General features: G+C 40.0%; 1 protein-coding gene across 4 annotated transcripts; it reads left to right on the top strand.

Annotated features, from left to right (window-relative positions):
* The first annotated feature begins 11,306 nt into the window (after positions 1-11,306).
* LOC122652174 lies at positions 11,307-13,063 on the top strand. Of its 4 annotated transcripts, none has more exons than XM_043845854.1 (2): positions 11,307-11,646; positions 12,896-13,063. In XM_043845854.1, the coding sequence occupies exon 1, from the start codon at positions 11,337-11,339 to the stop codon at positions 11,628-11,630; it is 294 nt and encodes a 97-aa protein (XP_043701789.1). In that variant the 5' UTR covers positions 11,307-11,336; the 3' UTR covers positions 11,631-11,646; positions 12,896-13,063. The 4 variants fall into 4 exon arrangements, with proteins under 4 accessions (XP_043701789.1, XP_043701787.1, XP_043701788.1 ...); XM_043845852.1 differs by having other exon boundaries at positions 12,890-13,063; XM_043845853.1 differs by lacking the exon at positions 12,896-13,063 and adding an exon at positions 12,698-12,864.
* The last annotated feature ends 1,114 nt before the right edge of the window (positions 13,064-14,177 follow it).

The raw sequence follows: 14,177 nt of genomic DNA, 5'->3' as shown, positions 1-14,177 counted from the left end.
AACCATATATGGAGAAAGTAGAAACCAACATAAATTTTACCCAAAAAAAAAAACAACGTAAATTCCTACCCAAAAAAATACCAACGTAAATATCCAGCATAGTTATAATTTTTCTTTTCCTTCCTCGTTGTGAACCGTGGTCATCATACTTTAATCACTCTGCTAAGGGTAAAGGGTGGAATCTACCGGAACCCTAGAAACTCTTCTCTGTTTTTTTATGGAAAGAAAAATTTGTACATTTCAGTCTTATTGCTAACAGCTATGAGAGCCATACATTCTAAGCACCTCTAAAACTAAAGAAGGGCTGTTCCAAGGGATACTGTTGTTGTCTGGGTTAACTAAACTATGGTAGGTGTTTTTAGTGGTACACCACACTTCTGGCAAAAGTCCTGATCTGTGAGCTGCCTTCCAACCTTCCACAAGACTGCTGAATTCTGCCTCTGTTCAATTTGTGGTAGGGTAATATCCTGCATCTGTCAGAACATTGTGCCCATCTAGCAAAACGCCCAGCCTAATATATTAAAATCTGGATTAAAAATACCTGGACATGGCAATGTACATTTTAGTTGGCTAGAATCTGAGTCAAATCGTAGATCATACTATGAGATGAAATGACAGGTGGAGTAGTAGATATAAAGAGAGGGATAAATATTCAAGTCACATAACCACTTAGTTACATATTGCATTACTAAAGTAGGATCAACATTGGATGATCCATGGACAACATTGTTCTGAACAACCCAAATAAAGTAACAAGTAATAATAAAAATTGAAAAGAACCATTAAGATGATTGTTTGTCCAACACCCGAGACAGGTAAAGGGAAAGGCAAAGTTGTGCTAGAGAAGTGTTGGGGTCCTCCTCACATGGAGGGTTCACGTACTATCGTATTCCTCCAATTTTTTTGCACACAGGTGGAAAAGAATTTTTGCACTTTTCCCAACAAGAAGAGCTACAGAGAAGCTCGGTTCTCAATCCAAGAGGGTCTGATGCCCATACACGCTTAGTCCATTCACATGACAGAAAGAAATGCCACATGGACTCATCACATGAACCACAGAAAACACAAGTAGAATCAATCGCCTTCCATTTTGAAATCACGGCTTTGACAACTAATCCTACATTGAAGACACGTCAAAAGAAAATTTTAAATTTCGGATGTAATTTGAGTTTCTAGAAAAAACGCCACCATTTTGCTGGAATGGGGCTGTAATGATTGTTAGAAAGGAATTTTGCAGCTTGTTTGGTTGATAATCTCCCAATATTAAATAAGGAACATATTCATTGGTCATCGTAATCTAAAATAGGAATCTTCAAGATTTCATTAATGAATAAATTGGGTAAAGATAAGGAGAATAAATCAGAATTCCAACCATATGTTAAAGTGAGATCTCCAACAGACTAACCAAGAGTGCTCTGATGTAGCAATTCGACTCCTCTACTTCCGCCTGCCCCTACTGCCGTGTGCGCCCCACACACAAGCAAGGCAAAATGTACTACCTTACTCCTGTCCGAGCGCCTTGCCCGAGTGGCGGTAAGGCGGTACTTTCCGCCGTGCTTGTGTGAGGGTGCACGGCAATACCAGGCAGGCGGAAGTAGAGGAGTCGGATCCCTGATGTACAGGTGGTGGTAAACATTTACCAGATATGGTCAATATCCAAGGATCAAACCAGCAATGGGTAGTATGGCCATTTCCAATTTTCCTCCAAACCATTGTTTTAAGGGTTGAGATTATAGAACATATACTGTTCCCAGGCCATGAACCTCTTTTCTTGGAGACTTTTGGGTCAAAAATGGATGTTTTAGGATAGTATCTTGCCTTGAGGATTGATACCTAGGTAGATCTTTCCTCAGTTATAAGACGCCATCCTAGAAACTCTTCTTTGATCGAATGATTCAGATCGGCAGGATTTGGGATAGACCTCGATCGATTCTAATTTGAATCGACGGATCCAAACCTATAGGATTTCAATTTTTTAAACCCTAATTAAGGGTGACGCTAAAGATTTTAATGGAGTAAACTGTGGGTGTCAACCGGTCGGGCTCAGTCATGCCTAGCTAGGCCTCACAGTGCTAAAAGCTTGCATCGTGACTGCCTGTTTAAGTTTTCGGGCAGGGCTGGTTGGGCTTCGGGCTATAATCGGGCCATAACCGGGCTGTGGGCATGTTTAACTCTAAACGGGCCTTAATCGGACTATAAATGGTGCAGCCATTGAGGGCTGAAAAAAAAATCCAAAAATGAGAAGCACCATTCAAGTTGTCCATTTTGACCCATTTCATCTTGTTCAAGCCAATTTTGAAATAATGGGCTTATTAAAATAAGATACAATGTGTGGACTATGGAATACTAGTAGACTAGTAGTTCAACTCGCAGGTTCAGTGGGCAAGTCGTTGATTGATATCAGATATGGGGCCTAGCAGGCTAAGCTACGACTTCTATTATGTGAATTGAAATTTATTCTCTAATATCTTATCTTAAGACACAAGCACAACACCGAGCTGATCATTATGTTCTCTGATTTAAATACCAATTACGAAATAAAATTTCTCTTACTCCAGCAATTTTCATTTTACAGAATATGATGAGAAGAAAACAGTATATAACAAGATCAGACACAACCACACAAGGGAGACCGGGAGAGGGAAGGAGAGGGGAAATTTTAAACTTAAAGGATCGGGCTAGGTCGGGCGCCCGACAGGCTAAAACCCCACATTGGGACCGCTCACTTACATAACCGATCGGGCCTGGAATTGATACCCCTAGAGTAAACTGCTAACGGACTTGGGCTGTCTGTAAGTAATAAGGTTTAGAAAGTAGGGGTAGTTTGAGTAATTGTCCGAAACAGAGGGCAAATCAATTTAATTAAGGCTTAAGTCAAGAGATGTCCATGTAATTTACTATTATTATTATTTTTCATGAAACGTTGAATATAAATGCATTAATGTTGGATGTTATAGTTGTTTTGAAGATTGTATGTGGGTATTCAGTTAAAAATTCATCAATTTATATGAGTATTAGGGTTTTAGTTATCGATATCCGATACCAATTCGGATTGGCACGTATCGGTCTGGATCATACGATTTTACCCCTAAATTTCAATAAAAAAAATGGGTTTATTTATATTTTTACCCTTAGTCAGTATCCTTGGATCAGTATCGTATCAGTCTCCACCAATACTAATACTAATATTGTATGTTTTCGTTTTTCTGTCGTTCTCTATTTTTTTTTTATCATACCATTCAAAAGTTTGTTCTGATTAAATCTTGAATCGTTGTTTTCCATTTTTTAGTCGTTACCCTTTTTATTACCCATGGATATGAGTCAGGGGTGCAAGTTTGGCCCAGTCGGCCTGAACCCGCCCTGAGCCCGAACAAGGCTTGGGTTGAGATACCTGGCCCTGAGGGTGGATCAGGGCTAGAAATTTCTGGCTTTGAATCAGGGTCGAGTCAGGCTAGGGTAGAGGCCTCGGGTTGATCCCAGCCCAACCCTGTTTTAAGTTATATTGTAAAATATATATTGATATACTATATATATATATATATCATAAACTTGTAATGTCACCCATATTTTGTTATATAATATATTGTATATGAAGAAAATAAGTGCGAATATATTTTATTATAGTGTAATTTTATGTAAAAATTGGTAATTTTCTACCTGACCCAGCCCAACTTAGTCCAATCCATGCATATCTCCCTTCCCCCACTCCGTGATTACAGCCAATCAGGGTCAGCCCGGCCCAACCCTGAGGGCAGGTCAAGGTTGGATTTTCCAAGCCCTGAATTAGGGTCGGGCTGGGCCTGGGCCCAACTAAGGGGAACTCAGGGTTGGGCTGGGGTTTTAAAAAACCGGACCCAACCCAGACCTGTTGCAGCCCTATATATGACAATGTGATTGGATTGAACCAAGGCATGATATCCTTGCTGGTGGTGGGGCTGCTGTGGAACTACAATGGGGACTGCTTTGAAGTTTGAAGGGAGAGAAATGTGGGCGGCGAAAGGATGAGGGGCCAAGGAAGATGCGAGTGTGAGGCATGGTTCTTAGTATTGGTCTTGGATCTATACTAGCGGAGGCCGATCCCAATTCTTGATCAATCCACTATCATTCCATTGGTACAACCTAGGGGTGTCAATTCCAGGCACAGCCCGATCCGGCCTATTTACTAAACGTGTCGGGCTTCATGGAAAATACTTATACTATAGCAAACCTGAACCGTTGACAGTCCTCCTCTTCTGTCCTTTTTTTTTTTTTTGTGGGATTCAATATTGCTTGATTCGTATTTTATTAACCCACTTTATTAGGCGATAGGGATGCATGCTTCATGTCAAATAGTTTGTGGAAACCTAAAATAATACTAAAGCATGACAACAAGGGTTGAATCGTCAGTTCCTCACTAATTCACCATGAAGTCATGATTCATAATTTATCATGAACATGAACCGGCCTCCTATAATATATGTGTGTTTGCATATTTAAGATTATATGCAAATGACCCCAAGGGATCAGCTCAGTTGACAAAAGACCAACTCCGCAAATAAGAGGTCATGAGTTCAAACCACCTTGGGGCCTATCCCCCATCCTCTATCACCCCTGTTAAAGCTCTCCAATTCCCAAAAAAAAGATTACATGCAAATTACTCTACTAAACACAGTACTCTTTCTCTACTCGATCATTCTCCACATATGATAACAAGAAAAAACAGAAAAATTGCATTGAGATGAAGTCCTTAAATCAATAAATCCTAAAGGGGGTGGGATAATTTCAGTAAATTAAAAGAGCATAGTTAGTTTAATTAGTACTCATTACACTACGGATCAGGTAGTCCTTATTTTTCGGTCTACTTGGAGTGTTTAAGTTTGTAGACTGGCCAGTTTTTTTTTTTTTTTGTTTTTGATGAAAGTGTAATCATACAAACCACACATCAATCCCAAAAGATTAACGACTGGACAGTTTTTTACAATTGTTCTTTTTAGCATAGAATGCTGTGCATCATAGGTCTTTCATGGACCGGTGGTTTCTCTCATTTCCTTATTTCTCATGCGATGTAATTAGCATTTGAGAGTATAGAGAGAGGACCTTCACCAAAATTACAAAAATAAGTATAGAGAGCGCCTTTGAAAGAGAGAGAGAGAGAGAGGGGGCTAATCCTCCCATGTCACCTTCCCTTACCAGTTGTTGTAGGGTGAGTGACTAATAGTGTTATGATCATAGGTAGATGGGTTATTATGTTGGGTTAGTCTGTTAGGGGTAGATGGGTAATTTGCTAAAAATAGGTTATATAATGTAAAGCAATAGTTGTAAAGATGAATGAAAAAAATATCAATTCTCTCTCCAATCTATCTTCTTCTTCCCCTGTTTCTAGGAGGTTGCTACCCTCGAAGCCAGCACTCTCTTCTCCTCAAACCCCATTTCTCCTTAATTTATGTTTACTTGCAACAAAGGTCGTTACATTGGTGCTTTCGTTGAGAGAAATCGGCAATCAACCATGGCCGACGAACTCCGCCTCATCCCATCATTCACCCTTGCTTAGGAATTGAAGGACATTCGTGCCTTGTGGCTTGATTGCAAAAGGAACTACTTCAAAATGCAAAATCACATTGAAGATCTGCGGCTTAGTTCTGCGGCAATCAATGAACAGTCAAAGGAACTTCAACGTCTGGTACGTGAATCAATTGATGAAGAAAATTCCAGCACCATGGCAGATCCTGAATTTGTGGAGCAAGAAGACGATTACAGTGCTGCGAATCCAATTGCATTAGAGATCGTTGCTTCGGAGATTGTTGCATCAGCGCTCATTCCTGGCTTCGTCGATCAACATCCAATTGAATCAGAGGCCGTTGCTTTAGAGATTGTTGCATCTGCGATCGTTCCAATGGCATCAACGCTCGTTGCAGTATTCAAACTAAATGGATTGTTGTCAAAGTCGTTACTGGAATCAGAGTTGCAGGCATCGTTGCAGCAGAAGGTGGTTGGCTACGTCGCACTGTGCTCTCTGTTCATTCCTTCTCCGCTTCTTGGAGCACCCTTGGATGCGAACTGTGCAGACTTCTTGGGTTTTCCGTTCACTCCACCATGGCCACCGCCGGCCGCTCTAGTAGTCTCTTGCAGTTGTAAGAACCATGGATTCTGAAAAATCCAAATTCCCCCGACAAGGGGTTGGTTCTCAAATGCGAACCGGATCTCGCCGGTGAAACCTAAACCGATGACCCTAATTCCTCCTAAGAGGGTAAACGGATCAATAGGAAGCCGCCACCTAGAAAGGGTCTAGGACCCATAAATGTTCTCCACTGGGGAACGACTAATGACTCAATGGATAAGGTCGTGGTCTACCTAGATCATTGGGTAAGTGTCAGGTTATGGACTGGGAAGGTGTTAGGCACCCAGTCCGCCCGGTTGAAGCCGGTCATCCTCTGCTTTGACCATTGTTGCTCATCAATATAGTCCTAGTTTCAAGCCACTTGTCCTATACTAGGCATCTAGGCATGACACTTGCAATCCTACACCAAATTCTTAAATTATCCTAAACTAAGGTGTAATCAAATAATTTGACAAAATGATTAAGCTACCAAAGCATTATACAAAAATATACAAAGCATGGAATATGAAATACAAAACAATGAACATGGAACACAGAGCATGGGGCAAGATAATCTAACTAAACATATCATGAGGATTTTTAGAACCTCCACGGGCTAGATGACGGGCTAGCCCAACTCCCGTCCTAAAGATCGTGCATCTAAGTCCCAAGGGAACCCCAAATCAAATGTATCTCAACTCAGGCCACTGGTGGGCACCCTCTCACTCACACGCATTCTAATCCTACCCAAAATAGATTTTAGAAATTCATTTGGAATCCCTTGAACCCAATCGAAATGAAATGAATTTGGGGGAATGTATTCAATTAAATCCTAAATTGCAAGCTAAAACGCACTCATGGGCCCAAACTCTCCACTCGATCCACAACAGGTTAAAGGGTCAACGCCCAAACCAAGGCCAATGTCAATTGGCTCCCAATCAAAGCAGGCCCAAATTGAAAGAGCAGCCCATTCCCGAAGTCCGAAATAAATCAAATCCATGTCTCAATTTTGAGCTCAAACCCAAATCCTAATTGATTGATTTATTAATGTTGGGGGTCCAGCCTGGATCTAGGCCCAAAAATCACCATGGGTTTCCCAAATCGACTCAAAGCGAGCCCTAAAGCCAAATCAGTCTAACCCACGAGGCTCGCATGACTCAATCCGACATGGGCCCAAGACCAAAAGGACAACTAGCTATTAGCCCAAAGCCCCAATCAAAATTAATGAACATGGGCCTTAATCTATTGATAGACTATGGGCTTAAAATAAAGAAAATAGAAGACTTCCATGATTGGGCAGTGGGCTTTGTCAAATGGGCCTGAACCTATGAATGGATCAGATTTAATTAAGATTCTTAGGAATACCCATTCTATGAAGGGTAACCAGAAATATTGAAACGGTCATCATGGATTAAACCTAAACAATGACATCTAGAACATGCCTAATGACAACCGGTTCAAGAAATAAAGATTTTAAAAGACTCTCATATCCATGGTAGGTTCGAAGGCTGATCAATATCTTGAGGAATAAGAATTTCAGAAATCCTCGCACTCATGCTAAATTGAAGAATTAAGAAACAGATGTCTTAAAGACCAACAAACTCAAAATAGATTCAATGGACTGATTTAAAAGATGGAAAACAGAAATTTATTCCTTGGAGAAACACAAGGTTGAAATCATTACATCATTCAAAAGCATTCATACACATCAATTTCAAGAGCAGGATATATAGAGCATGGTCTATCAATTCAGCAGAGAAAATCACCCAACCAAAACAGGAATTTCAGAACATATTCAGGGAGATTCAACCCAAAATAAAGGTCATGGAAGCCACAAATTCCAAAATCTGAGATGCAAAAATACAGAAACCGATCACATGTAGATACAATTTCAATTCCAAAACTAAACACACAGACTGAAATATGATGATGGTAAAGGGATCTATCATTTGCATCTAGAGCATTCATAGAGAGGAATCATTCACAGGTTATACTAATGAAACAAAGAATCGAAAACTGCAGCATGGTTTCAGAGAATCATTTCTCATCTAATATAAAAATAAAAGAATCATATAGGGAAAATGAATATACCTGCAGGTCTTGTTTGGAGCTCCCTATGCAATTAGCAGTTCGCAACGGTCACGAACCAGAGGGGTGGGGATTATTACAGACCGGGGAATAATGGAGAAGGGGCTTTACAAACCATTGATAACTTGAAAATAAAATAAAAAGAAAACGAAGAACATGAGAAAGGAGAAACTGAGATCCGAAATGCAATGCGTGCTACTCTATACGCGCTGCAACAACAATGTCGAAGATCGACTAATGAACCCCACAGGCCAGGAAAGGAATCGCCATTAGCGTCACTGGTGGTTGTGCTTCCTCGGCTCAGGTGAGTTCCGGCGATCCAATGTCTCGGACTCCTCCTTTTCTTCTCTCTATTTTCACTCTTTGCAACACTCCTCTCTGTTCTCCCTTTTTCTCTCTGCAATACTCTCTTTCCTTCCTGTTTTTCCGCTGAAATCCCCTGCTCTTTCCCTTTCTTTTTTGTACTTGGTGTTTTTGCTCCCGTCTCTCCCTTCTCCCTCTTTTTCTCTCTCGGTTTTCACCCTATTTTGCTCTCTGTGCCTTCCTCTATTTTTCACTCTCGTCTCCTTCCTTTTCTCTCCGTGTCTCACTCTCTCTGTATTCTTTTCTCCTCTCTTTCTGTGTACTCCCCCTGCCCCTCTGACTCTCTCCCTTTTTTTTTTTTTTTTCTTTTCTTTCCTCGTTTTTTCTCTTTTTGGAAAATCCCCCTCCTAGAGAATGACGGCTGCTCCCCCCCTTTCAAACACTCCCTGCTTTATTTTTTAAAAGCCCGTATCTAGGGTTTAGGCTTTTACTGTTTTACCCCTTTCCCAATCTAGGTCTAGATTTTCTTTCTTCTTTTACTTTCCCATTTTACCCCTTTCTTTTAGGTTTTAGATATCTTCTTTTAAATGCTTTCCCCATTTTACCCACCTCTTTCTTTTTAATTCCCTTTAGATGCCATGTGGCATCTCTCTATGGACTTGGCACCAATGGGCTTTTCCATGGGCCAAGTCCACACATTCTCTCTCCTTTTTTCTTTTCTATTTTTATCTTTTTTACTTTCCCCCTCTTCAAGTTTATTTCTTCGTCTTCTCTTTTTTTTTTGTGATTTTCTATTTTGCCCCTGTCAGGCCACAACCTCAATGGGCCGGGGTTTAGACAGTCTATTTTTTTATTTTATTATTTCTTGGTACCTGAGACAGAGGTCGCCGGTACTCCGTGTGTTATCATCGCCAGGGAGGGGTGACAAAAATCAGGTGTCTACAGCAGTACCACACAACAGATCTTACGTTCATCCACCATTCCACGTCTTGGGATTCTGGGCGACTCGGGAAATTTTAGCATGGTTTATAGCCAATCGTCCGACGGGGTTGTGTATGTGTACATGAACGATGGTGATCATGGAGGATTAACAGGTGGGAATCGATCGTTCACCCAATCGAAATCATCTCTCCAGCTTTTGATCCCTGAGACGAAGGGGAATTTGCGTTTGTATCGATGGTGTTTGATGGCATCACAATCCTTCAGGCTGCCCCTGGACTTCTCGGCAGATATGGCAATTTGCACAATCTGTATCAAGCAGGGCCTTCGACCCTTTGATCCAGGCGGGTATTCCTACCCGTTTGTGCTTATCGACAGAGATCAAGGCGCGAAAGGGAGAGAAAAGATCTGGATCCCTAGGCCACCACTGGAACCTCCACCACCTCTACGCGTATACTTCCAATTGCCAGAGGTGCTGCAAGCAGTTCTTCACATGTCAGTCGACCACTGCATCATTTTGAAGGGAGATTCCTCTATCCTTGCCGATTTCTGTCACACACTAGCCATGGCGATCGTAGTCAAGCAAGACCTACAACTATTCGACGGTTTTTCTGAGAGAAAAATGATGTCGAGTCTAGTTGCGTTACCGTTCGCCAGAGGCGTTGCGATGCTCTATTATGAAGGTTTGGGTTTGATACAATCTCGGGAAAGAAAGTGGATATCCCACACTCTGGTCGAGTGCGAGGACTTGGGGACAGCTCACCCTCTACCATTAACTTCACATCCATTACATATCATCCCACAACCCTCTTCCTTCCTCCACCCTTCCTCCACCCATTATCTTCCACATTATACCCTCACTGTAATCACCATTACTCCCCCCCACAATCTTCCCATGTGTTCCCCAATGTTTCAATTATAGCCAATCCCACCTTAACGGATAATAATACGCCCATTTATTATTAGCTCTCAGCCCTTTTCCACCTTGAGATACACAGACTCCAAGACACACCACCTGCTTGTGTCAAGGTCGATTCGAGCACACTTCTCAATTTTTATCTGACCATGTTTGTCACCCCACATGGCTTACACCCGTCAGTTCTGTAGTTAAGGTCATTTATCCTGGCTTAAAAGAAAACCCTCACCATAAACTCTTGAAAACAATGGCAAACCAGGAATTCAAGATTAGAGCTTGGGCTCCCTCAAGATGGTCCCATTGGAGCTTTAAGTCCTCAAGCCTTGAATTAGTTTTATTAACAAATGGCGTAGGGCTGAATTGGCTCTGGACCCATGCATGGCGTTTTTTTTCATAGATTGGTTGAAGATGGTGCGACTTCTCAGTGTCAATCCGGCTTATTTTGGGTGGCTCTTCTTGTTTATGATTTGTTTGGTGTTAGGAAAGCATGTTGGCGATGCGCCGTATGCAGCTGAACCTTGAGGACAAGGTTCTCTGAAGGGGTTGGCAATGTTATGATCATAGGTAGATGGGTTATTATGTTGGGTTAGTTTGTCAGGGGTAGATGAGTAATTTGTATTGGGTTAGTCTGTTAGGGGTAGATGGATAATTTGCTAAAAATAGGTTATATAATGTAAAGCAATAGTTATAAAGAAGAATGAAAAAAATATCAATTCTCTCTCCAGTCTATCTTCTTCTTTAGTTCTTCCCCTGTTTCCAGGAGGTTGCTTCCCTCGAAGCCAGCACTCTCTTCTCGTCAAACCCCATTTCTCCTTCATTTCTGTTTACTTGCAACAAAGGTCGTTACAGATAGTTTGGGTTTTAACTTTTAATAGAGGAGAGCCACTGAGTCGGTGACTCGCCCTAACCGTAGGGTTTCTACTTTCTAATAACCATGAAAATGGGAGGCAGTGGGCACAAAGCACACGTCTCATAAGTATAAGTAACACAGTTGGAGGGAAGGTGGGTCCCATTATGTCAAAAGGAGAAGAGTCCCCAAGCATTGAAGTGGCAGGATCTGGGTGTGAGCGCCTACACCGTGCCTTGTGCGAGTGTCACCGGCGAGTCGCCCCGGGCCTACCGCGAGATGTGGCGTGCCGCCACCTGAACCGCTCACTCGCCGATTGCCTCGTTTCACTCGCTTGCCCTGCAGAGATGGATGCCGTGCGAAGCCTCTGCTCCAGCAGTGGAACCTCTGTCAAGCGTTCTCAGTGCCAAGAAGCTAAACTCGCCCTTTCTATCTGTCTCTCCTCCCATCAGAACCCATAGGTCATAACCCATATAGGTAAAGCTTGTTTGATTTCAAATGTGCTTGTAGCGATTTGGGTTTTTATTGAGATTGGTATTTTGAGCTGTGGATTGTGGTTTCTGGGTTGGAAGATATCTTGTTATATTTGGGTATTACATAATGTGTTATTGAGATTTCAATTTGGGAATTTGAGTTGTTCAAATTCCATTTAGTCTATCCTCCCATCAAAAGCCATTTAGGCAGGCATTTGGGTTTTCATCAGTATTGATTTTTGAATTGAATTGTGGTTTCTGGGATGGAAGTTATGTTCTCATTCTTGTTTAGATTTCCATCAGGTTGCTCCTTTCGTAATCCACTGGAGTTAAACTGTTGCTGCTATTTCTTGGGGTTTTTGATAAAATAGTTCTATCCGGGCTTCAAATAATAATGTTTTCTTGTAATTTCAATTTGGGAATTTGAATTGTTCAAATTCCACCATGGATTTATGAAAGGAGAAGCTCGCCCTATTTGTCCATTCTCCCATCAATACCAATAGGTCGGCTCTTTTTTTGTTTTCATTGTTCTTACCAAGATTGGTTTTTGAGTAGTGGATTGTGGTTCCTGGGTTGGTACATAATTTACTGGAGTTGAACTGTTGTTGTCTTTGTTTGTTGGGTTTCTATATTAAACGGTTTATTCTTTGTTTGTTGGGTTTCTATATTAAATGGTTTATTAGGGTGTCATATAGTGTGTTCTTGAGAATTTAATCTGGGAATTTAAGCTGTTGAAATTTCACTTAAAAGGATTTATAAAGGAGAAGTTCGCCCTCTTGTTTATTTGCCCTTCCATCAAAACCCATAGGTGGATTTTTTATTTATTTAATCCCAAATGCTCTTGTAGAGATTTGGGCTTTTATCAAGATAGGCTTATGAGCGGGTAATGGTTTATGGTTTGGAAGTTCTGTTCCTTTTTCTTATCTGTAGTTTAGTTTGCATTGCTCCTTTACACAAAATACTTGATTGCACGGTTGTTCTGTTCTTGTCATTACTTGGGTTTCTAAATGTAATAGTTTTATTGGGTATAACTTAATGCATTCTTGAGATTTCAGTTTCAGAATTTGAACTGTTCAAATTCCCTATGAAATTGTAAAAGAGAAGCGATTTAATTGTTTCTAAGGAAAAATTATTTTGTATAATAAGATTAGAACCTGAATTGTAGACTGTTAATTATTGGATCCAGCCATATTCTTTCTTTTCCCCATTCTTTGCTGGCATTTTGGTTTGAGCTTTATCACTAACAGTTTCAGGAAATCCTCGAAATTTACTAAGCTTGGGCTTGCTGGGAGATGATACCTTGCATTCACTATTAGTTAGAGTCTGGTGCAACCTGACTGGAAAATTGAATATTGTTTTGTGCCTTGTGATTTTGGTATGTATTTATATTTTATGAATACCCTATTCATGAATATTTTTTCTTTCCTTTATTTTTTTAAAAATATTTTTCCCTCTTCAAATAATTCTCTCTGTAATTTCTGTAGGAAAATAATTAATACTGCATGAGCAGATCTTGTTGTCTGATTGACAAAAAATATATTCTAGAATCAAGCTGTGCAATTCTAACTGTTAGTAATTTGGTACAAAGTGGTTTGTGCATTGCTTTGCTGTGCAATGTTAACTGTTAGTAATTTGGTATAAAGGTTTTTGGCACTTGTGGAGCTGATTCTAAGGTTTTAGGGATTGATTTCAACCGGATCGGATGAACAAATCAAAAAGGGCTAATTTGATCATCAATTCCAATTTCAAAATCCTTGATCGAGTGCCCGTCAAAATCTTGATTGGATGAAATCCAAGATATCGACAGTTTTTAGTTAGGAGAAAATACTATCATGGTGTAAATAGACAAACTTAACAAGACACTTGAAATAAGTTTGTTAACCAGCAAGAGATAGGGTATGAACCTTTCAGTTGTCTAGTTTTTGTTTTGTTTTAATTTAAAAAAAAAATTGATTAAATGATGTAGCTTACGAGGGGTTGAATTGGAAATGATAAAATATTTTTAGCATAAATTTGGAGGATGTATGTAAACGTGTGTATCCAAAAAATGCAAAGAACAAGATACAAAATATAATTTGAAGTATTGAGCAAAATCCAATATTTCAACAAAAGAGGCTTGAAGATGAAGAGAAAAACGTGTACAAATTAATTTCGTCATATACTTTTGACAAATGCATAACCTAATGTCACTAACCCTTATATATATGAAAAAACTTATTGTAACAAACGTTGGTGAAAAGAAGTAATTTTATTTTTTGTTATTTAAGTATAATACATGTTTTCTTCAATGAGGGTAAATCCCTATCTTTATTCCACATTAAAAAAAAAATCTTACCTTTCACATATGTACTTAAAAATGTGTACAAGACAATGATAGCTCTTGAGAATAACATAATGGTATGTCATTTTCAAATTCTTTTGAATTTTTTTTTTAACTCCAAACTAAAAACTTTTAGAAATAAGCAATCACAAGAAGATTACAATTTCTCAATATGCCATTTTGGTTACAATAAAATGGACCATTTTTCCTTTCCA

Source organism: Telopea speciosissima, chromosome 2 (assembly GCF_018873765.1).
Source record: "Telopea speciosissima isolate NSW1024214 ecotype Mountain lineage chromosome 2, Tspe_v1, whole genome shotgun sequence".
Lineage (NCBI taxonomy): Eukaryota > Viridiplantae > Streptophyta > Magnoliopsida > Proteales > Proteaceae > Telopea > Telopea speciosissima.
This window is presented reverse-complemented; position numbering and strand designations above follow the sequence as displayed.